This window comes from Dreissena polymorpha, chromosome 5 (genome assembly GCF_020536995.1).
Source record: "Dreissena polymorpha isolate Duluth1 chromosome 5, UMN_Dpol_1.0, whole genome shotgun sequence".
NCBI classification, from domain to species: domain Eukaryota; kingdom Metazoa; phylum Mollusca; class Bivalvia; order Myida; family Dreissenidae; genus Dreissena; species Dreissena polymorpha.
Window position 1 is genome coordinate 35,567,558 of NC_068359.1, and position 14,903 is coordinate 35,582,460.

General features: G+C 36.4%; 1 protein-coding gene and 2 long non-coding RNA genes across 6 annotated transcripts in view; 2 read left to right on the plus strand and 1 right to left on the minus strand.

Annotated features, from left to right (window-relative positions):
* LOC127881714 (uncharacterized) overlaps positions 1 to 14,903 on the plus strand; it is a 515,289-nt gene that overhangs the window by 247,015 nt on the left and 253,371 nt on the right. The window lies entirely within an intron of this gene.
* LOC127881722 (uncharacterized) overlaps positions 1 to 14,903 on the plus strand; it is a 264,293-nt gene that overhangs the window by 137,506 nt on the left and 111,884 nt on the right. The window lies entirely within an intron of this gene.
* Positions 1 to 14,903, minus strand: part of LOC127881611 (endosome/lysosome-associated apoptosis and autophagy regulator family member 2-like) — a 103,106-nt gene that overhangs the window by 54,163 nt on the left and 34,040 nt on the right. For all 4 annotated transcript variants that reach the window (XM_052429642.1, XM_052429641.1, XM_052429638.1 and 1 more), the window contains exons 4-7: positions 13,638 to 13,788; positions 8,998 to 9,087; positions 7,479 to 7,581; positions 5,382 to 5,531 (exon numbers count right to left, since the gene is read on the minus strand). In XM_052429642.1, the coding sequence (XP_052285602.1) occupies positions 5,382 to 5,531; positions 7,479 to 7,581; positions 8,998 to 9,087; positions 13,638 to 13,788 (494 nt within the window). The remainder of the gene's footprint in view (positions 1 to 5,381; positions 5,532 to 7,478; positions 7,582 to 8,997; positions 9,088 to 13,637; positions 13,789 to 14,903) is intronic.

Genomic DNA, 14,903 nt, shown 5'->3' on the forward strand with positions numbered 1-14,903 from the left:
AACATTCTGATGATCCAATTGCTTAAATACAAACATGTGGTCTTGTTTAACATTCCGACGATCCAATTGCTTAAATACAAACGTGTGGTCTTGTTTAACATTCTGATGATCCAATGGCTTAAATACAAACATGTGGTCTTGTTTTACATTCTGATGATCCAATTGCTTAAATACAAACATGTGGTCTTGTTTAACATTCTGATGATCCAATTGCTTAAATACAAACATGTGGTCTTGTTTAACATTCTGATGATCCAATTGCTTAAATACAAACATGTGGTTTTGTTAAACATTCTGATGATCCTATTGCTCAAATACAAACATACGGTCTTGTTTTACATTGCAATGATACAATTGCTATAATACAAACATATGATCTTGTTTAACATTCCGACGATCCAATTGCTAAAATACAAACATACAGTCTTGTTTTACATTCCGACGATCCTATTGCTCAAATACAAACATATGGTCTTGTTTAACATTATGACGATCCAATTGCTTAAATACAAACATATGGTCTTGTTTTACATTCCGACGATCCAATTGCTATAATACAAACATGCGGTCTTGTTTAACATTCTGATGATTCAATTGCTAAAATACAAACATACTGTCTTGTTTTTCATTCCTATGATCCGATTGCTAAAATACAAACATACTGTTTTATTTACATTCCGACTATCAAATTGCTAAGATACAAACATACAGTCTTGTTTTACATTCCGAAAATCCCATTGCTAACATAACAAGAGGGCCAGAAAGGCCCAAAGTTGCTCGCCTGAGATAACAAGATATTATTGGGACAAATCTTCTGACTAATTTTCATGAAGATCGGAAAATATATGTGGCCTCTAGAGTGTTTACAAAGTTTAACTATAGCCATATAAGGAAAAATTCCCCGCCCCCTGGAAGCCATGTTTTTACACCAACCGGCATCATTTTTGAACTCTTCCAAGATATTATCGGGATGAATCTGCTGAACACGTTTCATGAAGATCGGACAGTAAATGTGGCCTCTAGAGTGTTAACAAGATTTTACTATAGCCATATAAGAAAAATGCCCCGCCCCTTGGCCGGCATGTTTTTCAAGCAAACATAACCATTTTCAAACTCATCCAAGTTATCATTGAGACCAATCTTCTGACCAAATTTTGTGAAGATTGGACAATAAATGTGGCCTCTAGAGTGTTAACAAGGTTTTACTTGAGCCATATAAGGAAATAATGCCCCGGCCCCTGGCGGCCATGTTTTTCAACCAACTGGCATCATTTTCGAACTCGTCTAAGATATTTTTGGGATGAATCTTTTGACCAAACACTTGAAAAACAATTGCATCAAACAAACACAAAGGATACCACCGACATTGAAAATGAAATAACATTAAAAAAACAAATATTAGACGGAATTTATCATACACATCTCAATGGAATAATACTAAGAGCGCGTGCACAGCATGTTGAACACAATGAAAAAAATACAAAATACTTCGCAAACATTGAAAAACGTAGAAGTGAACAAAAAACTGTACACAAAATAGTAGTCAATGGCAAAGATATAACAAACATGACTCAAATACTAGAAGAACAACGTTTATTTTTCGAAACACTCTATAAACGAAAAAATGTTGAAAATAACACCCTTTTTAAAAATACACATCACGCTTTAAACCAAGAGGAAAAACAACTGTGCGACGGATTACTTAATGAATATGAATGTGGATTAGCCCTAAAAGATATGCAAAATAACAAAAGCCCAGGATCTGATGGCATCACAATCGAATTTTATAAAATATTCTGGAATGATATAAAAACACATCTAATTAATTCACTTAACTATTCATTTAACAACGAAAACTTAACTACGCTACAAAAACAAGGTATTATATCACTCATTCCAAAACCTGGAAAAAACTTAGAATCCTTATCAAACTGGCGCCCGATTAGTTTACTAAATAATGATTATAAAATTGCAACTAAAAGTATAGCAAACAGAATAAAAAAAATATTACCATCAATCATTTCAAAATCTCAATCTGGTTTCATAAAAGGACGTTACATTGGTGAAAACGTTCGTCTTATCCAAGAATGCATAAACTATTTTAACAATTCAAACAATCCTGGTCTTATATTCTTTGCAGATTTTGAAAAGGCATTCGATTCACTCGATCATTCATTTATGTTCTCTTGCTTAGAAAATATGAACTTTGGTGAAAGTCTCATTCAATGGGTTAAACTATTCTATACCGATATTAACAGTATAATCATTAACAATGGCTTCTTTTCAAATAGTTTTAACATCGAACGAGGGGTTCGACAAGGATGTCCACTCTCATCATCGCTATTCATTATTTGCATCGAGTATCTATCACATCACATCCAATCAAATAAACACATAAAAGGCATATCACTAGATCCTGATGAAGATATCAAACAGTCCCTATTTGCTGACGATGCAACTTATTTCTTAAACGACAATTACGATTCTTTCCATAACCTAATAGAGTCACTAACCATCTACGGAATGACATCGGGTCTTAAACTAAACAAAAGTAAATGTACTGTGCTACGAGTAGGTAAATTAAAACAAAGTAATGTCGTATATAAAAAAGAAATGAAATTTAATTGGACATCCGATGAAGCCACAACGTTAGGAATTACTTTCACAAATAATGAAAAGGATACAGTTCTTAAAAACATACTACCTAAATTACAGAATTTCAAAAACTGCTTAAAATCATGGCATCACCGTAAACTTACACTAATCGGAAAAAACACAGTATTGAAAACATTTGCACTTCCTAAACTAATTTATGTATTAACAGTTCTCCCAAACCCACCAAATGATGTTATTAACGATATAAAATCAGCAATATTTAATTTCATATGGGACGGTAAGCCTGATAAAATAAAACGAACTCAGTTTATTCAATCTGTAGAAAATGGAGGTATTCAATTAACGAACATTGACTCATTCTTGAATGCAATCAAATGCAGCTGGGTTAAAAGATACCTAGATAATACCAATACGAGTAATTGGAAATTATTCTACCAGAAAATCCTAAAACAATATGGTGACTCCTTACTCTTTGAATGTAACATCAGCAATACTATCTTACATGAAATTGCAAACAAAAACATATTTCTGTCTGATGTTCTATCAGCATGGAGTGATGTCACTCATAACCTAGAAACCAAAACCAGCAGTAAAACTATTTTATGGAACAATAAAGACATAACTTCAAACAATAAGACGTTTTTCTATAAAGATTGGTTTGAACGAAGCATTAAATATGTCGACCAATTATATGACGACAGAATCAAGGATTTCTACTCTTTTGATGATATATGCTACATATACGGAATACCTTCAAATAATTTTCTGAAGTACTACACACTAATCAAAAGCATACCCATGCATATTAAATCTGAAATCAATACAAATAATACACCATGTACTCAAACAACATTCGTAGAAAACATACTTGGAAGAAAAAACAAACCGAATAAAATATTTTACACACTGCAAATTAAAAAACCTACAGAAAACTCCAAAACCCAAAATAAATGGCAAGCCCTTTTCGGAGAACATGAACTTAATTGGAAACACATATTTACCATGCCATATAAAGCAACTATTGAAAGCACACTGAGAAATTTTCAATATAAATACATTCATAGAATAATAGCTACAAATAAATATCTCTTTAAATGTAAATTATCTAACTCAAATCTGTGTGACTTCTGCGGTGAAAACATCGAAACTATAGAACATCTTTTTTGGGAGTGCAAACACATCCAGCCTATTTGGAATCAATTAGTATCTTTTCTTGAACAACAGCAACTAAACGTTAAACTATCTTTCTTAAATGTAAGTTTCGGAATTTACTCATTGAAATCAATAGACTGTAATAATATTGTGAATTTTATTCTTATATTGATGAAATATTTTATCTTTAACATGAAGTACAAAAAACAAGTACCAAATTTTAATTGTTTTGTCAATAGTCTTAAACTAAAAATCCAGATTGAGAAAGAAATAGCCCTCAGTAATGACACATTACAAATCTTTGAACAAAAATGGAATCGGATTAAATTCTTATAATGTTTGTCCACTTATATACATTTCACTCTAATGTTAGTTTATATTTCTAAAATATTTTTGTATATAATTTTTTCCATCTTATAAGATCATTGTGAATATACAACAAAACACACAAGTCCAGTATGCTTTCTTCCGACTTTATACAACTCATCATTTTTCATAACTATTCTTCTGTTGTTTTTTTTTTTCTCTTTTAAAAAAATATATATTAGCATATCTTGTATAACATGTCTAAACTTAATTGCTTTGTACAACCACTATGTTGTATGATAATATACATGTATACATTGTATGTATTATATTGAATAAAAAAAAAACAACAAAAAAAAAAAAAAAAAAAAAAAAGATTTTACTATAGCCATATAAGAAAAATGCCCCGCCCCTTGGCCGGCATGTTTTTCAAGCAAACATAACCATTTTCAAACTCATCCAAGTTATCATTGAGACCAATCTTCTGACCAAATTTTGTGAAGATTGGACAATAAATGTGGCCTCTAGAGTGTTAACAAGGTTTTACTTGAGCCATATAAGGAAATAATGCCCCGGCCCCTGGCGGCCATGTTTTTCAACCAACTGGCATCATTTTCGAACTCGTCTAAGATATTTTTGGGATGAATCTTTTGACCAAGTTTCATGAAGATTGGACAATAAATGTGGCCTCTAGAGTGTTAACAAGGTTTTACTATAGCCATATAAGGAAAAATGCCCCACCCTTTGGCAGCCATGTTTTTCAAGCAAACGTAACCATTTTGGAACTCATCCAAGATATCATTGAGACCAATCTTCTGACCAAATTACATGAAGATTGGACAATAAATGTGGCGTGTAGAGTGTTAACAAGGCAAATGTTGACGCTGCACAAGGCAGGATGGATGACGGACAAAAGGCGATGACAAAAGCTCACCATGAGCACATTGTGCTCAGGTGAGCTTAAAAAGAGTGAGTAAAATCATAAAAATAGTACTTCTATGAATAATAACAATAACAATTATCATGATAAAAAATGATTTGGCCTATTCTGAAAATAAAAGAGCTTAGTGCATATGCATAAAGTGTTGTCATTTATTATCCTGTGCAGTCGGCAGAGGCAAATAAAGTGCGAAACTTTCCACTTTTTTGGCATTTTTTGTTTAAAGGAGGTCTCATCTTTGTAAAAATCCAGTTTAGGCAGAAAGTCTGCACAGGCTAATCTGGACCAACACTTTACACACATGCATTAAACCCAGTGTTCTCATAACTCAACTCAAATGCAGTATTCAAACATGCCCATGACTTACGTGCATACTGAGTCTCCGACTCACACCTCTCAGGGACCTGGGTGCCCTTCTTGCAGGCCGTGTTGATGGGGCAGGGTGAGCACATCTCTGCCCCCTCACTGCTGTACGTCCCCGCGGGACACTTGCTGCAGTCTGATGTGTAGGCAGCACCTGACGGGAGCAACACCTTTTACAGTCTGGTACTGTCTTCGGGGCCAGTAATCAACAACCTATTCTTAGATTTAACCCTTTAACACTTAGATAAGTAATTTGACGCATTTGTTGTCCCTTAGACATTTAAATTTAATTGAAGACCTTTCTTACTAAAATCAAGTTTTAAAGGCTTTGTTTACAACCCTTAGATACCGATGAGCAGCAAACACCATAAAACCTGAACAGACTGCGAGTTACTCGCATGCTGTTCTGGTTTTACGCTGTTTGCACATAGCCATTTTTACTTTGCTTCTGAGTTGGAAAGGGTTAAGTCCAAAACTAAAGACTTTTCTTAAAACTGTGTTGTACTACAATTTCTTTAAAGACTTGTCTAGACTTGCAGTTAACACAATAATTATTATTATATATTTCTTTGTTAAGAACAATCTTTTATTGATAACAATAATAGCCTTTTAACAACGAATGTTTTTTTAAGTCAAAGACTTTTCTTTATTTTCAAGTCATAGAACAGGTTGGTAAATAGAGGCCCAGGTCACATTCATGTTCACGAGCACTTACACAATATAAATCACAATCATTTTAGACCCACTTCAGATGTGGTGCAATAATCTTGACATACAAGTAAACGTAATTTAAACAAGACTCTTCAAAATTTGTTTAAAATGAATTCCAGTGAGGAAATGACTCATACCATTTTCATCAAATATAACCACACAAGTAAAATGAATGTAGGAAAGTGATTTTAAAACAATTTTGTTTCAGAAACACAGTCTGTGTTTATGTTTGGAAAATAATATTTAAAGCAATAATTTAGTAAAGTACTTCCAACTTTCAATTGTCCTTACATGTCCGTTCACCACAGCAATACAGACAATTGATTGCACCAACATGGCTGCTTAAGACTAGACTGTTTTCAACCCTTGACCACTCAGATATTCAAGTTTCAAAGGCTTTATTCCAACCCTATGACACTAATGAGCAGCAAACAGTATCAAAGCTGAGCTGACTGCGTGCTACTTGCAGGCTGTTTGGGTTTTAGCCTGGTTGCATATAGCCGTTTTCTATTTGCTTCTGAGCAGGAAAGGGTTAACCCTTTGCATGCTGGGTAATTTGTCTTCTGCTAAAATGTCGTCTGCAGAATTTCTAAAATTAGCATTTTCTTCGATTTTTTTCAAAGAATACTATCAGAATAGCAAACAGTTTGGATCCAGATGAGACGCCACGTTCTGTGGCGTCTCATCTGGATCCAAACTGTTTGCAAAGGCCTTCACAACTCGGTTCCCGCACTGTAAGGGTTAAACACCATCCCACCCCCAGTAAAGCAGCCCCATAATCCCAGCAAAGCAGCCCCATAATCCCAGCAAAGCAGCCCCATAATCCCAGCAAAGCAGCCCCATAATCCCAGCAAAGCAGCCCCATAATCCCAGCAAAGCAGCCCCATAATCCAAGCAAAGCAGCCCCATAATCCAAGCAAAGCAGCCCCATACTCCCAGCAAAGCAACCCCATACTCCCAGCAAAGCAGCCCCATAATACCAGCAAAGCAGCTCCATGCCAGTAAAGCAGCCCCATAATCCAAGCAAAGCAGCCCCATAATCCCAGCAAAGCAGCCCCTTAATCCCAGCAAAGCAATCCCATACTCCCAGCAAAGCAGCCCTATAATACCAGCAAAGCAGCCCCATACTCCCAGCAAAGCAGCCCCATAATCCCAGCAAAGCAGCCCCATAATCCCAGCAAAGCAATCCCATACTCCCAGCAAAGCAGCCCCATACTCCCAGCAAAGCAGCCCCATACTCCCAGCAAAGCAGCCCCATAATTCCAGCAAAGCAGCTCCATACTCCCAGCAAAGCAGCCCCATAATTCCAGCAAAGCAGCCACATAATCCTAGCAAAGCAGTCCCATGCACCCTGTGTGACCCTGACCATGCATCTAGAGAACGCCCTCACCAGTGACATGTATGTCCCTGACAAGCACTGGGGACACGTCATCCGTAACCTCCATCCCCAGGATGTACCATGTGATCACGTTGAACCCGCTCTTCAACTTCACCTGAAAGCAGCCAACAGACAATAATGAACTGCACTATGGGAAAACATACCATTCAAAACGGTAAAAAGACGGTCCAAACAGTAAAACAAGAGGATCTTAAGGAATTCGGTTGCTTACCCAAGACATGTAGAAATCGCCCCATCGTCGCAAAAAGGTACCACGTGACATTGAAATTAACAGGCACATGGTTCCTTTTTGTACCAATGGGGTGAAATTAACCTGTTATGTGGAGATTTTGTGATGTTTGTGTAATAACTGCAGTTTTTATCTAGACTTTTACTTTGCATGACAATGACTTTGTGTGGTGTGAGACCGATTTAGAAACAATTATAGTTTTTACTGTAACATAAAAAACACACAACTAGAGTGGGGGAAATTTTTACCCCCTAGGGCATGATTTGTACAAACTTAGCAGATAACCACAATCAAATAGTTAACCCCTGAACCATGTGATTTCATAAAAGAAGATTTGTACAAGTGATTTACTATATAAGACTATATAAATCATGTGACCTCTGGGGCTTGGCTAGTTTTGACCTCAGGGGCATGATTTCAACAACTCAGTAGAGGAGAGCACCACAAGACAATGTTACACACTTATTGACCCTCGTGGTTTCAGAGAAGAAGATTTAAATTTTTTGTATCTAAATCTAGTTTTAGTTCAGAGGCTCTACATAATTATGCAACAGACCAGAACAATTTGAACAACTTTGAAACATGGTCACGAAAGGATCATTCCTGTGATGTTGAGCTTAAATCTGCCCTGCGGTTCATGAAAAGTCGTCATAGGCCGGACAGACAGTCACATGCATGCACTGAAAGACGACTCACAAAACAGTATTCTATAATCTGCCCATGAGCACTATGAGCACAGGAAAGCTAAAACATCCTGTTAACTATATTTTTAAATTTAACCCTTTGAGTGCTGGAACCGAATTTTGAAGGCCTTTGCAAACAGTTTGGATCCAGATGAGACGCCACAGAACGTGGCGTCTCATCAGGATCCAAACTGTTTGCTATTCTGATAGTATTCTTTGAAAAAAAATGAAGAAAATGCTAATTTTAGAAATTCTGCAGACAACATTTTAGCAGACGACAAATTTCCCAGCATGCAAAGGGTTAACCCTTTGCCGCTCAGATACTCTCTTTGAAGGGTCTGTAGTTCCTTAGAAAATCAAATGAAATTGAAGACTTTTCTTAATAGATTCACATTTTAAAGGCTTAATTTTCAACCCTATAATACAGATGAGCAGCACACAGCATAAAACCTGAACAGACTACAAGTTACTCGCAGTTCTAGTTTTATGCTGGTTGCAAAAGCCATTTTTACTTTGCTTTAATGTGGGAAGGGGTTCAGAGAAGTTTGGTCACTATGAAGCCAGAATATTCATAACAAAACAGTTTGATTAAACTTACTGTTGCTGATTTCCAGCTACCATCGTTGGTCTGCTTGGGGTATACAGTAGAATCTTTGTCATTGGCCGACTGACACTGGTCATTTTGAACCTGAAACATTCCAACATGTCTTCATTGTCATGGACAGAAAGAATTACAATCCCGCCAAAGCCCTGCAATGGTACATTTTAGACCGGACTTAACATGCCATCACTGTCATGGACGGTAAGAAGGAAAATCCCCCCAAAGACCTACAATGGTAAATTTTAGACCACACTTAACATGCCATCACTGTCATGGACAGTAAGAAAGAAAATCCCCCCAGTGCCCTACAATGGTAAATTTAAGACTGGACTTACTCAGATTCTTAAATTCATATTTGGGGGCGTGTAACATTATCCTGGGCCAATCTTCAACAACTAAGTCTTAGACTTCAGTCTAAGAGTGAAGAAAATTTGTAAAACTGTGAAGTTCTAAATAATCTTTAATATTTCTGAGTCTGAATTGCCAGTTTACACTTCATTCTAAATCAATCTTCATACTGAAGAGTGCTTATGACATACATGTAAGCACCATCATTATAATGCGTCTATTCAAACTCAGAAGTCATATTTCTTGGGTCTTAGTCTATTCTTTATACTTAAGTCTATGAATGGGGTCGGCAGGGGTTTCACTGGGTCAAAAAAAGTTGTCACCACTTTTTCGCGAAAAAACCTTTACATGTCTGTATATCAGACCCTTTTAACATAGTCAATGACATTAATGTAAGGCAGTTTATTGAATTATTGTTATTATCCTGTATTCCATTTATGTCTTTGACTCTAGTATTACTTTTACAAGAATATAAACACAAACATTTCAAGACTAACTTTACTCTTGATAAGCTTTATCGTTATATATTTATACGATTTTTGCACATGGTTTATAATACTTGCAGTTATCATTGAATGTTTTTTTAGCTAGAAAATTTTCATATTTTTGCCAATATTTGTCCATAGTTATCAAATTTAAAATAACAATAATTTATATTGACACATTTCAAGGTCGCGAAAATATATGACAATATCATAATAACACTTTACTTGCAGAGTGCTAAATTTCCTTCCAAACAGGATCTTTTATTTGTTGAAATAACAACTGTTTGTTCCATTCATGTTAAAATAAATCATGATGAAGGGCAGACAGTGTTTTTAAGTTCAGAAATCAAATCCAAAACAAATACGTTTTTCTATGCTGTAATTTTGCCTCGTTTTATAATAAATGGAAACCTCATTTTAAAATAAAAAATATACTTAACTCATTGCATTGGTATTTGGAATTAAAAATCATTATATTGCAAACAAATTCATTGACAAATTCACAAGATTAAACAAGCGATGTGTTTGTGAAACACTATGTCCCCATTTATCTGACCTTTGACCTTGAAGGGTGACCTTGACTTTTCATCACTCAAAATGTGCAGCTCCATGTGATACACATGCATGCCAAATATCAAGTTGCTATCTTCAATACTGCAAAAGTGCACATTAAATGAGCGATTTTGGCCTATATTTGACCTTGAAGGATGACCTTGACCTTTCACCACTCAAAATGTGCAGCTCCATGAGATACACATTCAGGCCAAATATGAAGTTACTATCTTCAATATTGCAAAAATTATTGCAAATGTTAAAGTTTGCCCAAACACACAAACCAACCAACCAACAGACAGGGCAAAAACAATATGTCCCCCACTATAGTGGTGGGGGACATAAAAACAAATAGTGCTAATTTTTATTTCAATTCAGTGCGATTGTGTCTAACCAAGCCTGAAATAGACGCTGTGATGTAAGAGATATCTTTCACACCATGTCAATCTCTTCTGATAACAAACAATGCCTGGAGGGCTAAGCTAGCATGCAAGGTGTTGTATAAATATGCTCCATAATGTACCAAACATGATTTATTGCAATACAGATTAGCACAGTCTACAAAATTTGTATAAGTTTAATAAGTTGTCATTGATGAAATTCGCCACTTTGATTTTTTTTCGCCACTTTTGAAAAATTGTCGCAATTTGCGACAGTGGCGATCGGCAACAAAACCCCTGGGTCGGTCTTTAATTGCTTATTTTAATTGCTTTATCACAACCATTAACTGATATCAATTAATACAAGAACTGCCCCAAGACAGCGTCATCAACTACTCTTCCGCTTTCATAGTATAATGCATGTTTTTTTGTTCGTCACCTAATATAATGACCACTAAGACATATTTGAATTTGAATATAATAAATTATGTAGCATTTATATAGTATATGTAACAGTGTTCTGCCGAGGCTGCAAAATAGCATTCTTTAAATCCTTTCCCACTCAAAGCCAAAGTGGAAATGGCTACCGGTATCTGCAAACAGCATAAAACCAGGACAAGTTTCAGGTTTAATGCTGTTTGCTGCTCATCAGTATCTAAGGTTTGGAGATGAAGCCTTAAAAACTTGAATCTAGTTAGAAAGGTCTTAAACAAGGGCTGTTTGTAAAACATGCATGCCCCCCATATGGGCTGTCAGTTGTAGTGGCAGCCATTGTGTGAATACATTTTTTGGCATTGTGACCTTGACCTTTGACCTAGTGACCTGAAAGTCAATAGGGGTCATCTGCGAGTCATGATCAATGTACCTATGAAGTTTCATGATCCTAGGCATAAGTGATCTTGAGTTATCATCCGGAAACCAGTTTATTATTTCGGGTCACCGTGACCTTGACCTTTGACCTAGTGACCTCAAAATCAATAGGGGTCATCTGCGAGTCATGATCAATGTACCTATGAAGTTTCATTATCCAAGGCATAAGCGTTCTTGGGTTATCATCAGGAAACCATTTTACTATTTTGGGTCACCGTGACCTTGACCTTTGACCCAGTGACCTCAAAATCAATAGGTGTCATCTGCGAGTCATGATCAATGTACCTATGAAGTTTCATGATCCTAGGCATAAGCGTTCTTGAGTTATCATCCGGAAACCATTTTACTATTTCGGGTCACCGTGACCTCGACCTTTGACCTAGTGACCTCAAAATCAATAGGGGTCATATGCGAGTCATGATCAATGTACCTATGAAGTTTTATGATCCTAGGCCTAAGTGTTCTTGAGTTATCATCCGGAAACCATTTGGTGGACGAAATACAGACTGACATGAGCAAAACAATATACCCCATCTTCTTTGAAGGGGGGGCATAAAAATAAACCACAGTCAATAAAACATAATCAGAACTAGATATGCATGCTTCATGTGGACATATGGAAGCATTACAAAAACATTCTCTTTTTTATAACATGAGAAAGCGAACGTACAAACATTTCGATGCAAGGTAGTGGTGAAAACATTTTAAAATGCTAAACCAAGACAGCATGAAATCTATTTCTTTTCTATGTATTAATCTGTTCAGCGTGACTAAATATGGTGGCGAGAATGTGAGCTAGATAAACTCTTGGTGTACATGGGAATGCGCAATGGAAAATACTATGGAGATATGTTACAAGGCATACAATGTTAAAGGTCAATTTTAAAGATAGCAACCTCCAGAAATAAAACAAAACAAGCCTTTCCAAAAAAACAAACATTTTCAAGTTTCTTCCAAAAAAAATGTCCTCAATCTCTTTAAATAATGTCAATAGAATCCACGTATTATTATTTCACCTAAGTTCTATTAAAACAAGGGCTGTTTGTAAAACATGCATGCCCCCCATATGGGCTGTCCGTTGTAGTGGCAGCCATTGTGTGAATACGATTTTTGTCACTGTGACCTTGACCTTTGACCTAGTGACCTGAAAATCAATAGGGGTCATCTGCGAGTCACGATCAATGTACCTATGAAGTGTCATGATCCTAGGCAAAACCGTTCTTGAGTTATCATCCGAAAATCATTTTACTATTTTCGATCACCGTGACCTTGACCTTTGACCTTGTGACCTCAAAATCAATAGGGGTCATCTGCAAGTCATGATCAATCTACCTATGAAGTTAATGATCCTAGGCGTATGCGTTCTTGAGTTATCATCGGAAAACCATTTTACTATTTCGGGTCACCGTGACCTTGACCTTTGACCTAGTGACCTCAAAATCAATAGGGGTCATCTGCGAGTCATGATCAATCTACCTATGAAGTTTCATGATCCTAGGCGTATGCGTTCTTGAGTTATCATCCGGAAACCATTTTACTATTTTGGGTCACCGTGACCTTGACCTTTGACCTAGTGACCTCAAAATCAATAGGGGTCATCTGCAAGTCATGATCAATCTACCCATGAAGTTTCATGATCCTAGGCGTATGCGTTCTTGAGTTATCATTCAAAAACCATTTTACTATTTCTGGTCACCGTGACCTTGACCTTTGACCTAGTGACCTCAAAATCAATAGGGGTCATGTGCAAGTCATGATCAATGTACCTATGAAGTTTCATGATCCTAGGCCCAAGCGTTCTTGAGTTATCGTCTGACAACCACCTGGTGGACGGACCGACCGACCGACAGACCGACATGAGCAAAGCAATATACCCCCTCTTCTTCGAAGGGGGGCATAATTAAATATATCTTTCTAAGGGACTACAAATGCGTAAATAAGTTTCTAAGTGGTAAAAGGTTAACAAAACGTTGACAGTCAGCTAAAAATCGTCAGTCCTCACATTGACATGGAAGAGCATGGCGGAGTCGCCAGGGTTCTGGTACTGGAAGGTCAGGTGGCCGGCCTTGACGAGACTCACGCTGTAGACCAGCTTGGACACACACTCTGAAGGCAGCACTGCCACATACGAACCCTTGGGTGTCCATGCATGCCTAAAACACACATCACACAGGCTTCATTTCATCCTTTACTACTCATAAAAGCACTTTGACACGTTTGTAGTCCTTAGAGAATCAAATTCAATTAAACATTTAAACGCATGAAACTAGGTTTTCAAAATTAACTTATAAATTTTATTTTTAATTATTGTGCAATCTCATGCTAGGTCTGCATTTTAGCTACCAACACAGAAAATTTCACAAAAATACACACATAAGACAGTGACCTTGATTTAGACCCAACTGGTCTCAAATGGAATCACAAGCTAGGTAGACATTTAATCTACTTAACAAAAACTTTCAGCACAATATCTCTTTCAATACTCAAGTTACTTTGCAGAAATGTTTTTTTCCTATAATTGTAGTAATAGTTACGCAGCCTGCCAGCACAAATGCCTCCTGCTTTACCTCAGTCTAATAACCAGGATTTTCTTTGAACACCTGGGTAAAATTGTGTATTAAGAATCATCACTATTAAACTATTTAATTGTGCAAGAAAGCATGAAATAAAAAAGTTGACACAGAAATGGGAAAAGTGACCCCAAATAAACTTCCTTGCTCGGTTAGCAAGCAACAAGGTTTTAATTCAATACAAAAGCCATTTTAAGGAAATTTTAACTCATTTATTTTGATTTTAGGAAAGAGTGACGATGACCTTAACCCGACATGCCCAAAAGACATTTCTAAGGTTTCTTTCTATGCAAGCTTGCTATATTTTACCTTACATGAACATAATTCAACGTAAAATAAAGCAATTGACTGGAAAGAATGTGTTTGCTGTTTGTTTATTTATAGTAACAGAGACCTTGACCCCACTGAACCAAAAAGCTATCCCACGCTCGGTCTTCAATACCCTACTTACATACAAAAGTTTCAGTCTATTACTTCTCTCAAAACTCAAGTTCTTGAGGGGACACCATTTTTATTATTTTTTAAGTAAGTGACCTTGACCAGGCATGCCCCAAATACAGTCCTAAGCTAGGTCTTTATACAAAGCTTTTATATCAAGTTTCAGCCAGATTCGTCAATGCATACTTAAGTAATTGACCTCAAACCAAATGTTTGTCACAGCCTGCAAACACAAATGCCTCCTGCTTTACCTCAGTCTA